At 43.2% G+C, this 13,807-nt stretch overlaps 1 protein-coding gene across 10 annotated transcripts in view; it reads left to right on the plus strand.

Moving 5' to 3' along the window:
* The window catches only part of LOC135899974 (irregular chiasm C-roughest protein-like), an 872,345-nt gene that overhangs the window by 848,632 nt on the left and 9,906 nt on the right, over nucleotides 1-13,807 (plus strand). For all 10 annotated transcript variants that reach the window (XM_065429388.2, XM_065429389.2, XM_065429392.2 and 7 more), the window contains 2 exons: nucleotides 8,266-8,556; nucleotides 10,494-10,781. In XM_065429388.2, the coding sequence (XP_065285460.1) occupies nucleotides 8,266-8,556; nucleotides 10,494-10,781 (579 nt within the window). The remainder of the gene's footprint in view (nucleotides 1-8,265; nucleotides 8,557-10,493; nucleotides 10,782-13,807) is intronic.

The following is a 13,807-nucleotide window of genomic DNA, read 5'->3' on the forward strand; positions in this document are numbered from 1 at the left end:
ATCATTTGTTTATTTACTCTTATCATGGTTTTTGTGTCTTTCAGTATACTTTTTTTGTAAACGGCGTTATGTAAAACTCATGCTTTTCATCAACGTCTACAAAGCTGTCCTATTTATGAGGTAGCTAGGTATCGCTCAAGCTGCAACCTGCAGCTTTTCCGTCTGGTTATCCTCGCAACATTATTTTGCTTCAAAATAAGTTCACATAAACTTATTTGCATATTTGCGTGATTAGGCTGAGCTCAGGTTTATTAGAGCAAATAATGTGTTTGTCTTCTCAGTCGTCGCAAAAAATATGAAGAATGTATGCCTGTAAGTATCATGTGCAGCAATACGTTTCCGAGACGCGGGAAGAAAAAGATTGCACTAAATAGATTTCACGGACCTTCCAGTGACATTTTCCTTTGAATTCAATCTTCAAACTTATCCAAATATTCTTCCTCAATAGTACGCACCAATTTATTCATGATTAACTTGATGGTAAAGGAGGCACTCCTATTCGTGGCCTCATAAACTTTCGACGAAATGCCTGGTAAAAAAAGTAACTCAACAAGCGCGCTAAGCTGATCGCATAAAAGCGCGGCATATTCACAAGACAGTATCATGACAACCACCCTTAACGAGGCCGGCTTATGTTGGCGTATAGTTACAAAAGCGAAGACTAGCTGTGGGAACGGCGATTATTCTGGCTCCTTCCATTAGGCTCAAGGCCTCGTGCCAAAGGGTTTGGGTTGGTAGTGGCGGCGACTAACCGATCGCCAAAGGGCTTCATCGATGCGTGTTATTTCTTCCCCTCTCCCTAGGTCTGCTAGTATATATATTTTTTTTGCTTTGCATTTCTCGCTGTGATATTCCTCGTCTGTTTTATTTAGTCATCGCATAGATTACGCATTCACATTCTTCTTTAGCTTCTAAGCTCAGCGTCTTACTCTCTTGTCGATATATATATAAATATATATATTGCGCTCCATGTGGTGCGCTTTGTGTGCATCGTCGGAGACTAAGCAGCGCAAATGCTCGGATCGAGGCAAGGAGAGGAAGGGCCGCCGTGTTTTGTCGCCCCCCTCATTGCCTTGTCCCGTGCATTTGCGCTGTCTTGACTGCACCGTGTTGCCAGCTAGCCCGCGCCAACGGCCTCCGCTTTGTCTCTCTGCTTCACCTGCTGAGGGCGCTGTTTTCGCCCCACTGCCGGTAGAAAGCTCGTCTCGGGGTCTGGCGGCTTGTTGTGGCAATTAGCGAAAACGCGCATGCAAGTGCCGGAGTGGGAAGCTGCATAATCCTTTGTACGTAGCCTTAATACCATTAGCTTCAAGGCCGGGCCACGTAAGTGGCATGGAAGTGCCATCGTCCTGCAGCCGAACGGCGAAGGTGAGTTTTGAGCGGAGACAGCGAAGCAGCTAGTTGTCTCTGAAGCAGAGACCAGATGAAGCGCGTTTTCGATGCACCTCCGGCGTGACATTAGTGGGCGTCGGCGTGGCTGTTTGACGCCCAGCACTGGGACGGCACATTTACTACGGCCGAAATTCCCGCCGCATTCTGTCAGCTTCGATCGGCAACTTTGCGGAAAGCAGTCAGGGTCCGAAATTACAGCGCCGCCATCGCAAAACGTAATATGGATGTGCCGATCGCCTTGCGACGATTTCCAAAATAGATTTGGAATGCGTTCGACCCGGATGTGGTTTAACGGAAGCCCCCTCATTTAGATGGCGCTCTTTTCCTGGGTAAGGACACGCATTATCAATTCGTGTATTGAAGTGGAACTGATCTGTTTAGTTTTAGGGTGTTTCTTTTTTCCTTCTAAGCTGTTGGCCAAATAACTCTTTTTGATGTCATTTCATAAATTACCTTAAAAACGCTATTACGGACATTACATAAGAATTGTGTGTACACAAATGTATTGTAAATTATTTTAGGAATTGCAAAATAGGAGTGATATATTAAATGCAACACACATGAACAACGTTTAGGTAGGTACGTGAAGGTACGTTTAGGTAGGTTTAGGTTTAGGCATATCCCGTACTTGTTTATTCGGAAAAGTGATCTGTTACTCTTCGTGTCTAAGTATGCGCACAGGTTATGGTCACTACTTGGCGGGCAGGCGGTTCCAATATGTCATTGCACGAAAAAGGAAATGCCTAAAGAAGTGGTACTATGAGTAAGAAGGCTGCCAACTTGGTGCGTGTGCCGATTGCGATGTGATATGCGGGCAGTGCAGTACGGTGTTTGATTGAGCCGAATATAATAAAAGTTATGAAAATAGGGCAGAGTTGAGATGCGAAAGTGTTTAACAACGACATGTAATTGGAATTATTTTTTTCAGTGACTACACGCGGATATCAAAAATTGTTGAGAATTATGGCACAGTTTTTACTGATAAGATCGCGTTGATTATACATGGTGTCTCAGCTAACTATAGCCAGAGTTTAAAAATATGCAAATCTCACGTAGCTGGACAGAACAAAGTTAATGTTGCTTGCCGTTTGGAGATACTCAAACTATTTCTTTTCATTCCGCCTAATTAGATAATTCATCATCATCAGCAGTAGCAGCACCATCATCCTGGTTACGCCTACTGCAGGGCAAAGACCTTTCCCGTACTTTTCCAACTACCCCGGTCATGTACTAATTGTGGCCATGGTGTCCCTGCAAACTTCTTAATCTCATCCGCCCACCTAACTTCCTGCCGCCCCCTGCTACGCTTCCCTTCCCTTGGAATCCAGTCCGTAACCCTTAATGACCATCGGTTATCTTCCCTCCTGATTACATGTCCTGCCCATGCCCATTTCTTTTTCTTGATTTCAACTAAGATGTCACTAACTCGTGCTTGTTCCCTCACCCAATCTGCTCTTTTCTTATCCCTTAACGTTACACACATCATTCTTGTTTCCATAGTTCGTTGCGTCGTCCTCAATTTAAGCAGAACCCTTTTCGTAAGCCTCCAGGTTTCTGCCCCATACGTGAGTGCTGGTAAGACACAGCTGTTATATACTATTCTCTTGGGGGATAGTGGCAAGCTGCTGTTCATGATTTGAGAATGCCTGCCAAACACACCCCAGCCCACTCTTATTCTTCTAATTATTTCAGTCCCATGATCCGGATCCGTGGTCACTACCTGCCCTAAGTAGATGTATTCCCTTACCACTTCCAGTGCCTGGCTACCTATCGTAAACTGCTGTTCTCTTCCGAGACTGTTAAACATTACTTTAGTTTTCTGCAGATTAATTTTTAGACCCACCCTTCTGCTTTGCCTCTTCAGGTCAGTGAGCACGCATTGCAATTGGTCCCCTGAATTACTAAGCAAGGCAATATCATCGGCAAATCTCAAGTTACTAAGATATTCTCCACTAACGCTTATCCCCAATTCTTCCGACTCCAGGTCTCTGAATTCCTCCTGTAAACACGCTGTGAATAGCATTGGGGAGATCGTGTCTCCCTGCCTGACGCCTTTCTTTATTGGGATTTTGTTGCTTTCTTTATGGAGGACTATGGTGGCTGTGGAGCCGCTATAGAAATCTTTCAGTATTTTTACATATGGCTCGTCTACACCCTGATTACGTAGTGCCTCCATGAATGCTGAGGTTTCGACCGAATCAAACGCTTTTTCGTAATCAATGAAATTTATATATAAGGGTTGGTTATATTCCGCACATTTCTCTATCACCTGATTGATAGTGTGATTATGGTGTATTGTTGAGTAGCCTTTACGGAATACTGCCTGGTCCTTTGGTTGACTGAAGTCTAAGGTATTCTTGATTCTATTTGCGATTACCTTAGTAAATACTTTGTAGGCAACCGACAATAAGCTGATCGGTTTGTAATTTTTCAAGTCTTTAGCGTCCCCTTTCTTATGGATTAGGATTTTATTAGCGTTCTTCCAAGATTCCGGTACGCTCGAGGTCATGAGGCATTGTTTATATAGGGTGGCAATCTTTCTAGAACAATGTTCCCACCATCGTTCAACAAATCTGATGTTACCTGATGCTCCCCCGCTGCCTTCCCCCTTTGCATAGCTCCCAAGGCGTTCTTTACTTCTTCCGGCGTTACTTGTGGGATTTCAAATCCTTCTAGACTATTCTCACTCACATTATCGTCGTGGGTGCTACTGGTACTGTATAAATCTCTATAGAACTCCTCATCGATATTAGTAAAGATATTGCCGGCTTTGTCTCTTTACACACACATCTGATTCTTGGCTGTTCCTAGTTTCTTCTTCACTGCTTTTAGGCTTCCTCCGTTCCGGAGAGCATGTTCAATTCTAGCCATAAAATAGTACCTTATGTCAGCTGTCATACGCTTGTTGAATAACTTAGAAAATTCTGCCAGTTCTATTGTGGCTATAGGGTTAGACGCTTTCATACATTGGCGTTTCTTGATCGGATCTTTCGTCTCCTGCGATAGCCTACTGATATCCTGTCTAATGGAGTTACCACCGACTTCTATTGCACACTCCTTAATGATGCCCATAAGATTGTCGTTCATTGCTTCAACACTAAGGTCCTCTTCCTGAGTTAATGCCGAATACCTGTTCTGTAGCTTGATCCGGAATTCCTCTTGTTTGCCTCTTACCGCTAACTCATTGATTGACTTCTTATCTACCAGTTTTTTCCGTTCCCTCCTCACGTTTAGGCTAATTCGCGTTCTTACCATCCTATGGTCACTGCAGCGCACCTCGCCGAGCACGTCCACATCTTGTATGAAGCCAGGGTTAGTGCAGAGTATGAAGTCTATTTCATTTCTAGTCTCGCCATTCGGGCTCCTCCACGTTCACTTTCGGCTATCCCGCTTGCGGAAGAAGGTATTCATTATCCGCATATTATTCTGTTCTGCAAACTCTACTAATAACTCTCCCCTGCCATTCCTAGAGCCTATGCCATATTTCCCCACTGACTTGTCTCCAGCCTGCTTCTTGCCTACCTTGGCATTGAAGTCGCCCATCAGTATAGTGTATTTTGTTTTGACTTTACCCATCGCCGATTCCATGTCTTCATAGAAGCTTTCGACTTCCTGGTCATCATGAGTGGATGTAGGGGCGTAGACCTGTACGACCTTCAGTTTGTACCTCTTATTAAGTTTCACAACAAGACCTGCCACCCTCTCGTGAATGCTATAGAATTCCTGTATATTACCAGCTATATCCTTATTAATCAGGAATCCGACTCCTAGTTCTCATCTCTCCGCGAAGCCCCGGTGGCGCAGTACGTGCCCGCTTTTTAGCACTGTATATGCTTCTTTTGTCCTCCTAACCTCACTGAGCCCTATTTTATCCCATTTACTACCCTCTAATTCCTCCAATAACACTGCTAGACTCGCCTCACTAGATAACGTTCTAACGTTAAGCGTTGCCAGGTTCAGATTCCAATGGCGGCCTGTTCGATTAGATAAGATTAGATAATTAATCTTAATCAATTCATGAACTTCTCAAATATTATATTTAGATGAAAAATGTCAATGAGGAAATTGTAGAATAACATGAAAAGCTCGCGGTACAGGTTTTTGTTGCTCAATACGTGCTACATGAAAGTGTTTTTCCGAGCGGGAAAGAAGCCCGCAAATGCACGCAGTGTTGCCGCGCGACTGGCTGCTCGAGGCACTTTGCATGTTTACGCGGGGTTCTTAAATGCTCGGAAAAACATTTTTATGTAGCACGTATTGAGGAATAGAAAGCTGTAGGGGGAGGTTTTCATTTCCCTTCAACAATTTTCTCATTTATACTTTTCATCTACCTATAATGTTTGAGAAGTTGATTAATTAATTAAGACTAGTTATCTAATTAGGCGGAATAAGAAAAAGCATGAATTATTCCGTTCGATGAAAGTGGTTGACCAGCGCGGCTGTTTAGGACATGAAATGAAGGTGACACAATAATTTCGATTAAAAGTACGAATTCATTTATTGTCTTGGCATGGGGTCATCGTGACGAAAGGTACGCACACTCATTTATTGTCTTGATCGGTGGTCAGTATTTCACTTGCAACTGCCATCACGTTTTTTGATAATGTGAACTCGATGCACGTACGCCGCGGGCGGTCGGTTGGGCCGGATCGCTGTGGCATCGCAAGAGATATGTCTTCAACAGGGAACGCGTAAACCGCTACCTTTTCGGTCCCGACACATCTACATTGAAATCACCGACAACGACAACGGGGATAGTGTCATCGCAGCTAATTCACTCAAAGTGAGTAGCCATGAACCTTACGGGACTATAAGTCATTGCATTTTTGCTTGCTTACGCGGGGTATGAGCGATTGATGATGACAGTTTTCGACATGCTGTTCTGCATGTTGTATGTGTAAATTGAAAGAATTTAAGCACTGTTTGCTTCACTTTGCTGAGTGCTTGTAGCCTCTACCTTACGGGGCTTTGAGCCGTTTCATTTTTTGTTTGCTTACAGGAGCATGAATGCTTACGGGGGTATGAACCATTGATGACGATAGTTTTTATTCATGGAGAACAAAAATTCGTGGAACTCTAGCCATGTACAGCTTAGCTGTAAAAAATAGCTTGAGCATCTATAAGCAACGGCAAACAATATTGTCTTTGTTCTTTCCAGCTACACGGCATTTGCATATGTTTAAACTCTGGCTAAAGTTAGCTGGTACACCCTATATATGCTCGAGGTGGTCCCCATAGAGCTAATTCGTATTCGAGCTTAGTGCTGAATATGGTTTGATAGACTAGCTATTTCACATGTTCCAGCGCTTGCTTTAGGTTATGTTTTAATAAACCGGGAGATTATTAGAAGATCAGATGACGTTAGTAACATGTACACTCCAAGACAAATCATGAGGAAGAGTTAGATCAAGCTATTTATAAGACTGCACAGTTTTTAGATGTAGATTATTTATTATGTATAGGTGAGCTATGGAGTTGCGCTGGCGGGAGAACACCACTAGATATTTAAGCATCATTACTCAGCCATCAAATCATTGTTGTGCACTGCTGATATCTTCCTGAAGGGAGCCTTTACTAGACATGTCAGTAACTGTTTGGTACATGACGCAGTCGTGCGTGAACATGCGAATATTGCAGGCTACATGCAGTGGTAAGTCTAATATATATTTACAAGGAAAGAGGCTCGAGAACAGGTCATTGTGGAACGCCAGAAGTTACCGGTAGAGAATTATATCTGTTGTTGTTAACCAAGGCGAACTGTGAGCGGTTACTAAGTTCTTCAATCCATGGCAAGAAGGATTCAAGCATTCTACACTAATGTTGACGCTACGCATGGTACTAGCTATTCTCTGCGTCGTATGAAATCATGCCTGAATTGTGTACGTATACACATGATCTCGCACATATGTTAACAACATTTCCGTTATTTCAAATTTTTTACTATTGGAAAAAAACAATTTACATTAGTCAACTGTTGCCTGTTCAGAGCACCTGTACGTTTTTGAATTGAAAAGGTCATTTACCATATTTGAGTTTCGCGATGGATATGACATTGTCTTCAGACTCACAAGGGATGCTTTAGAAAATGAAGAGAAGCAAACACACCGGCGTTTTTTTCAGGTCAGGTGGATGTTTTGCACATCTGTGAGCTCTCGTTCAGTGAGTGCTGCAGTTGTGAAAAGTTTTGTCACAACGTCGTGTAACTGAAAATCTTATTCATGATGAACGTGATGACAGTAGTGGACATTATTGGGAACTATATAAAGAGGACAATATCGGTCTGTGTTTTCGTTGGTTCAACAACTACGACGTTTATACGTCATCATATCACCATTATTTGAATGCGGAGCCCTTAAGCATTTCCTAGGTAAAATAATTCAGCATAAGTAATGGACATTAGAGGGCTTATACCATAGCTCAATTTATTCATCTTTGTCATCACTCAAATTTTCGCAAGTACAACATCGTGATTGCGTCGCTGCTGCATACTTAGATATGTAGACACCCCAATAACTCTACCAGTGATCATGAACTGAGTTCGCTTCTGAAAAATTTACTCCATTTACTTTAGCCGACAAAATTAGCAGGGGCGACGAAATTCGCACTTCTCTGCCGTTAGGTAAAGTAAAAGGGTGCCAGCAATCCTGAAGAGTTATAAGGACACCCTTGAAAATTTACCGAGTTTTCAGTGCAATCGAGGTGTTTTCAATTCCATTACAAAGGTCACTTCAAGCAGATAGTAAAGCAAGGAAGCCTGCTCTACGGTGCGAACTTTATTTCGACAGACTATCCTCACTCGTCGTGTGCTCCTCACACTCGTTGCAGGGCGTTCCGCATGTGCGAATGATTGCGCTCCTTTACGCACCTTCGCAGACGTTCCGCGGCTGAGCCTCTCACTGGGCGCCAACATGAAGCACAAGGCGATCCGCGAAGGCTCGGACGTGTACCTGGAGTGCAACATCCAGGCGAACCCGGCGGTCAGCGAGGTGGGCTGGAAGTTCGAAGGAAAGCCGCTGTACAGCAATGTCAAGCAGGGAGTTATCATCAGCAACCAGTCGCTCGTGCTGCAGAAGGTTCGCCGAGAGAGCCGCGGCCACTACCAGTGCGTCGCTGCAAACGTCGAAGGGGAAGGGGAGAGCGACCGCGTCCTGCTCAGGGTCCACTGTGAGTGCGACGCCACATAAGGGGCGATCACTTTTGAGTTTTCCGGAGTTCTTTAAGCTAGCGTCTTGCAGACAACATAATACTAGTCCTTCATCTGGATCATTCAGTGTGGCGGACATCACTTGCACGCGAAATCTAAACACATATTCATATTCAACTAAGTAAAAAATTCACCAATTCTTAAATATTTACTCTACGGCACCTATTACAATTTGACATTTGTATCTGGTGAGTCTGCAAGGCGTACCGACTTGGAATCAACTTTCAGAATGACCCCAAGCTCTTACCCTGAGGCTCTTGCAGAGGGGGCCTATCCCAATCCCCTGTTAATAAGCAATACATTTGCAAGTGTATGAAGCCTTCGCTTTATACACTTGCCGGCGATGCCGTAGCGTAGCAGACTTAGAACATATGCTCTGGTGGTGCTCCGCGTTACGCAGTGACAAGGACAACACCAAGGAGCGTAGCCCTGAACTACAAGAACAGATATGGGCAGTCCACTGGGCCCGCTATGGGGCCGAGAGGCTAGGCCTTTCGGTCCCGACGTGGTAGCGGCCCGCTTCTGGCTAGGAAACTAGCGCAACCTGAAGGGCCTGAATAAAGTTTTTCATACCATACCCTACCCGTTTGGAGATATGCGCCATCAAACACACCGTAAGAATGCGCTCTTGTTCCTCTTACTTTTTTAAAGCAAAACGCTATTTTATGCATTGAAGCACAAAAGTAACTAGAACGGCCATCTATTTCGTCTGGCACATCTCGAAACTGGTTCCATCATAGAGATTCATTTCAAGCGGATACGTTTTGCAAGCTCATCGGCTACAGATCGCAAATTGCAATATGTGGGGGAAAGTAATCAATGAAGAAATTGAATAGTGAAGTTTTGGTGATTAGTTTATTATGTATCTGTGCTACTAATGTCCACCTCTTCGAAATAATGCAGCTCAATGACAAGAATTATGCTCTTTGCCACCCGCGATTTTTAAGTATTCCAGAAAACTTAAAAATGATCACCCCGTATAAAATATGATTTTGCACGTATATTTGCACGTAGTATCGGGCAGTACGTAACACTGCACGAGGATACGTGTAGTGTCATATAAAAAAAACATATTTCTGTTTTGTTTTCTTCTGTTCTTTTTTTACCAAAAGAAATGTGTTAATACCGTTTTTTTCCTTTGTTTGAAGGAATACATTTGAAAGTGGCTTCTTGTTTCTTGTTACTCGTATATTATTCACTATACTTTTTTACATAAGTAGACGTTCAGGTAGTAAGAAATATGCATCGTAACATTCGGCACTAGCCTTATTGACGGCCGGAATTACCCGCCGTGGTTGCTCAGTGGCTATGTTGTTGGGCTGCTGAGCATGAGGTCGCGGGATCGAATCCCGGACACGGTGGCCGAATTTCGATGGGGGCAAAATGCGAAAACACGCGTGTACTTAGATTTAGGTGCACGTTAATGAACCCCAGGTGTCGAAATTTGCGGAGTCCTCCACTACGGCGTGCCTCATAATTAGAAAGTGGTATTGGCACGTGAAAACCCATAACTTAGTGAAGGCCGGAATTGCCGGTCCGAAACTGCTGCGCGTTGTTTACGCTTCCCGACTGTCCTGTTCTTTCTGACATATATCTGCGTAACATTTAAAGCTGAACAAGTTAGTGCGGTGTCATCATTAGAAGACCGCAGCTACAGAAGAACGAGCACTCGTGCCACCTAGCAGAAAAGGTCAGACAGTTCGGTTGCTTTGTTTGTTGGCTTGTTTGTTTCACCTTTTCAAAACAGTCAGTGTCATTCAGTTCATATTGTTGTAGTGTCTTAGCAAGGTGAAGACCAGCGAAATATTCAAGGTTAGTAGTAGATGGTTATACGTTCATTTTGCAGTCTCAATCTAGGCCCGCCTAATATTAATGAGTCTGTTCTGCGTCTTCGCAGACGCGCCGGTGTGTAAGAAGCGCCAGAACCTTGTTTACGGCGTGGCACGTGATGAAGAGGCCGAAATCTCGTGCGAGGTGGAGGCCGACCCGTCTGAGCTCAGCTTTAAGTGGGCGCTGAACAACTCTGTCGAAATGTTCGATGTGAAGACGTTCACTGTGAATGGAACGACCAGCGTGGCATCATACCGCCCCCGCTGGAAGCACAGCTATGGCCTCCTCTACTGCTGGGCCACCAACACCATCGGAATGCAGCGGGAGCCCTGTGCCTTCCACATCATACCTGCAGGTGAGTCGCTCTGAGAATTGGCATGGAGGTACAGGCAACGCGCACCATTTCACTGACAGCTGTGAATAGGTGTAGTTATGCAGCGGATCAATTGTAGACGTTGGAAGCGCATGCCCCATTAGTGATGAAAATTACTCAAAACAATAGTGAAAGAAAAATGGGGGATGATGTGATGTAATAATTATGTGCAAACCTGAACAAAAAAACAAACGAAAAACTGAAGTTCGAAAGCTTGCACACTCAGTACCAAGTAAACAATATAAATGTAAGGAAGAAAAATTAAGTTAAAATGCACATGCACTGTCAGTACTTTGGAGCAAGTTGTACAAAAAAATAAATAAATCCGTGCAGCACATAATGCCCTCTTTGCATTGCCTGAGGAGCTGTGCTTGTTAACGCTTTCTGTACTAGTAAGAATATAGTCATTACCGCAATGTTTTACCAATATAGCTGACGACGAACATAGTCGTCACAAGGAAAAATTTCTCTCAAAAGAAATTGCTGACGAGTGTTTTTGTTAGATTGCTTCTAGTTTATAGTTCTCGACACCAGACAGCGGCTGTCACCCATAACCAGGAAATTAAGTAGTAAATAGTATGCTAAGGGGGGATACGGTTGCAAAAGGATATTAAATTAGTTGCAGAAGTCAGACGTAGAAGTGTACTGGATAAAAGCAATGGAGAGGAAGCCAGCTGTGGAATACTATAGAACAGTGAAAATATAAAATCAGAAGGGAAAGAATTACATGATAATTCAGTAGGCAGTTTCCTGCTCTTCGGAGCCTGATCAGGGTGTCTGAGAACGCGTATTTATAGCAGAAAACATAAATATAGAAACGACTTGTGCGTGGCGCATGAAAATGTTGTAGGAGACAATAAGTGTGTTCTGTTGGAGTATCAGAGTATTCATCGAGCGATATATCTAGAAGCAGCTGACATGAGCACAGAGTTAGGTTTTAAGGACGTAGGATAAACATACATGAACCTGCTGTGGACACTAGCCATAGAAGGCTATAAGATTGGTGGCGAAATGGAAGAGATAACATGCAATAACGCAAACTTTCTGCGGTGAATAATATAGCCATGAGCATAAACCTATTTAAGCTTAAATGCAACAAAAGATGTTCTGAAGAACGAGCTTAGTCGCATGTTAAACCGCGCCATTTAAAAAAATGCAATAATAATAATAATAATAATAATAATAATAATAATAATAATAATAATAATAATAATGATAATAATAATAATAATAATAATAATAATAATAATAATAATAATAATGTTCATCATCTTCCTTATGTTCAGTGACATTGTGTCTAGTATTTGTTTTCATTATGGACTGCTTGAACACTTACTTTTGTGACATGGCTGCCTGTACACCACGTTTCTGAAAAATTTTTGTGAAAATTGATACTATTTTCTCCATTTCCTATAGCATGGGAAGGTTAAAATGTTGAAATTATGGGATGCACACGGTACTGAAACATATTAGGACGCACGAGCGCTGACTTACAACTTAAGGTTCAATAGTCTGTTCACCAATGTTGAGCGGTGCAAAGCCAGCCAAAACCACTCCCACTGCTGTCAAGGGAAGTCGTGATAATATGCGACCCACAGTGCTTATTATGACGAAAAAGAAGAAAGAAAGACAGCATACAAAAGAAAAAAAAATTTACGATTTACCGTGTGCATCGCGCGTACCCGGAAAGCCCTATTTTTGGCTGATTGAAGCAAATCTTTTTCATCCAGAGACAAAAGGTGTGATTTATTTTTCTGTCGTAAATCCAACAGATACCGAAATAAATTGTTGCACATCGTGGAAGCGAGTTTTTGTATGATTGTAGTAATTATAAGGAAGAGTTAAATTTGCGTTTTTCTTATTGTGCGGAACGCAGGAATAATCCCGATCCTGAAACACTAGAGTAATGTTTGCCGCTTGACCTCAACGTGATGTACCGCCAGCTGGAATATTCTGAGTTCCCACAATGACGTGAGCGGTAATGCAGATAAGGGAGTTGAGGCTTCGGTAACGATAACGAATAATCTTGACATGACTCTAAGGACTTGGCAACGAAAAATGGAACCAAATCTGACAGGTGTAACGATACAAGTACCTAGCTAAGTAATGGTCGAAACCACAGAACCCTTTGATTTCTAAGATGTTTAATGCCGCTATAGCAGAACAGTTTTCACGGCACCATCCTAATACAGCACAAGCACACGCGTACGGAAAGGAAAACAACAGGACGGGTGCTGTCGTCTTTGTATCCATCTGTGTGTTCTAGCGCTGTACATAAGACAAAACTTAACCAACTTGCCCAAATGTCAGTTCACGGCACCGTTGTCTGGTAGTCACGATAGGGTTCCTTGTCGTTTTTTTTTTTACATTACGAGTCGCATTCACTACACTTGTTCACTCGCTATGATGTATACTTAACTGCAAACTAGTATTGCACTCCGTCTTAGACAGACAGTTTTGGGCAGGTGAATTGTATTCGTCTGACTTTGGACGCAGCTCCCTCTATATATGTCAACACAACTGGAGTTACTCTGTACTAAGTCTACATTTGTGTCTTGCCTTTGTCTTGTGCCAACATTGTTTACTACAGTGCTTCTTGCTCTCTTATATTTGGTGGGGAGGGCACCGCGAGTGGTGTTCCGAGGAATGCCTCCTTTTGTGCCTCTGCCTCAAGTCCTGTTCTGTGTAAAATTGGATCTGCAGTCCTAGGTGCACTCTCCAAAAGTGCATGTCCGGGCCCGCTTGTTTACCTTCGGATACCAAAGCGATTGCGTCCGGACGCTCGCCTCCGGGTCTAAAGCGCCTTAAATTCTGCCTTGTTTCTCCGCTGAACTTCGTCTCCTAAGCTAGAAGCGGAATTTTCTAGATGTCTTGTCCTTTGCTAAACCACATGAGGGAAACATCACCAGAAGATTTGGCATTGAATGCTGCTTCAAATAGCTTTTGCCCCTGAAGATTACGAAGGGTACTAGCAGATAAAGAAGTAATTGGTGAGTTTCCTAACCCAA

The sequence above is a fragment of the Dermacentor albipictus genome, chromosome 4 (genome assembly GCF_038994185.2).
Source record: "Dermacentor albipictus isolate Rhodes 1998 colony chromosome 4, USDA_Dalb.pri_finalv2, whole genome shotgun sequence".
Taxonomy (NCBI): domain Eukaryota; kingdom Metazoa; phylum Arthropoda; class Arachnida; order Ixodida; family Ixodidae; genus Dermacentor; species Dermacentor albipictus.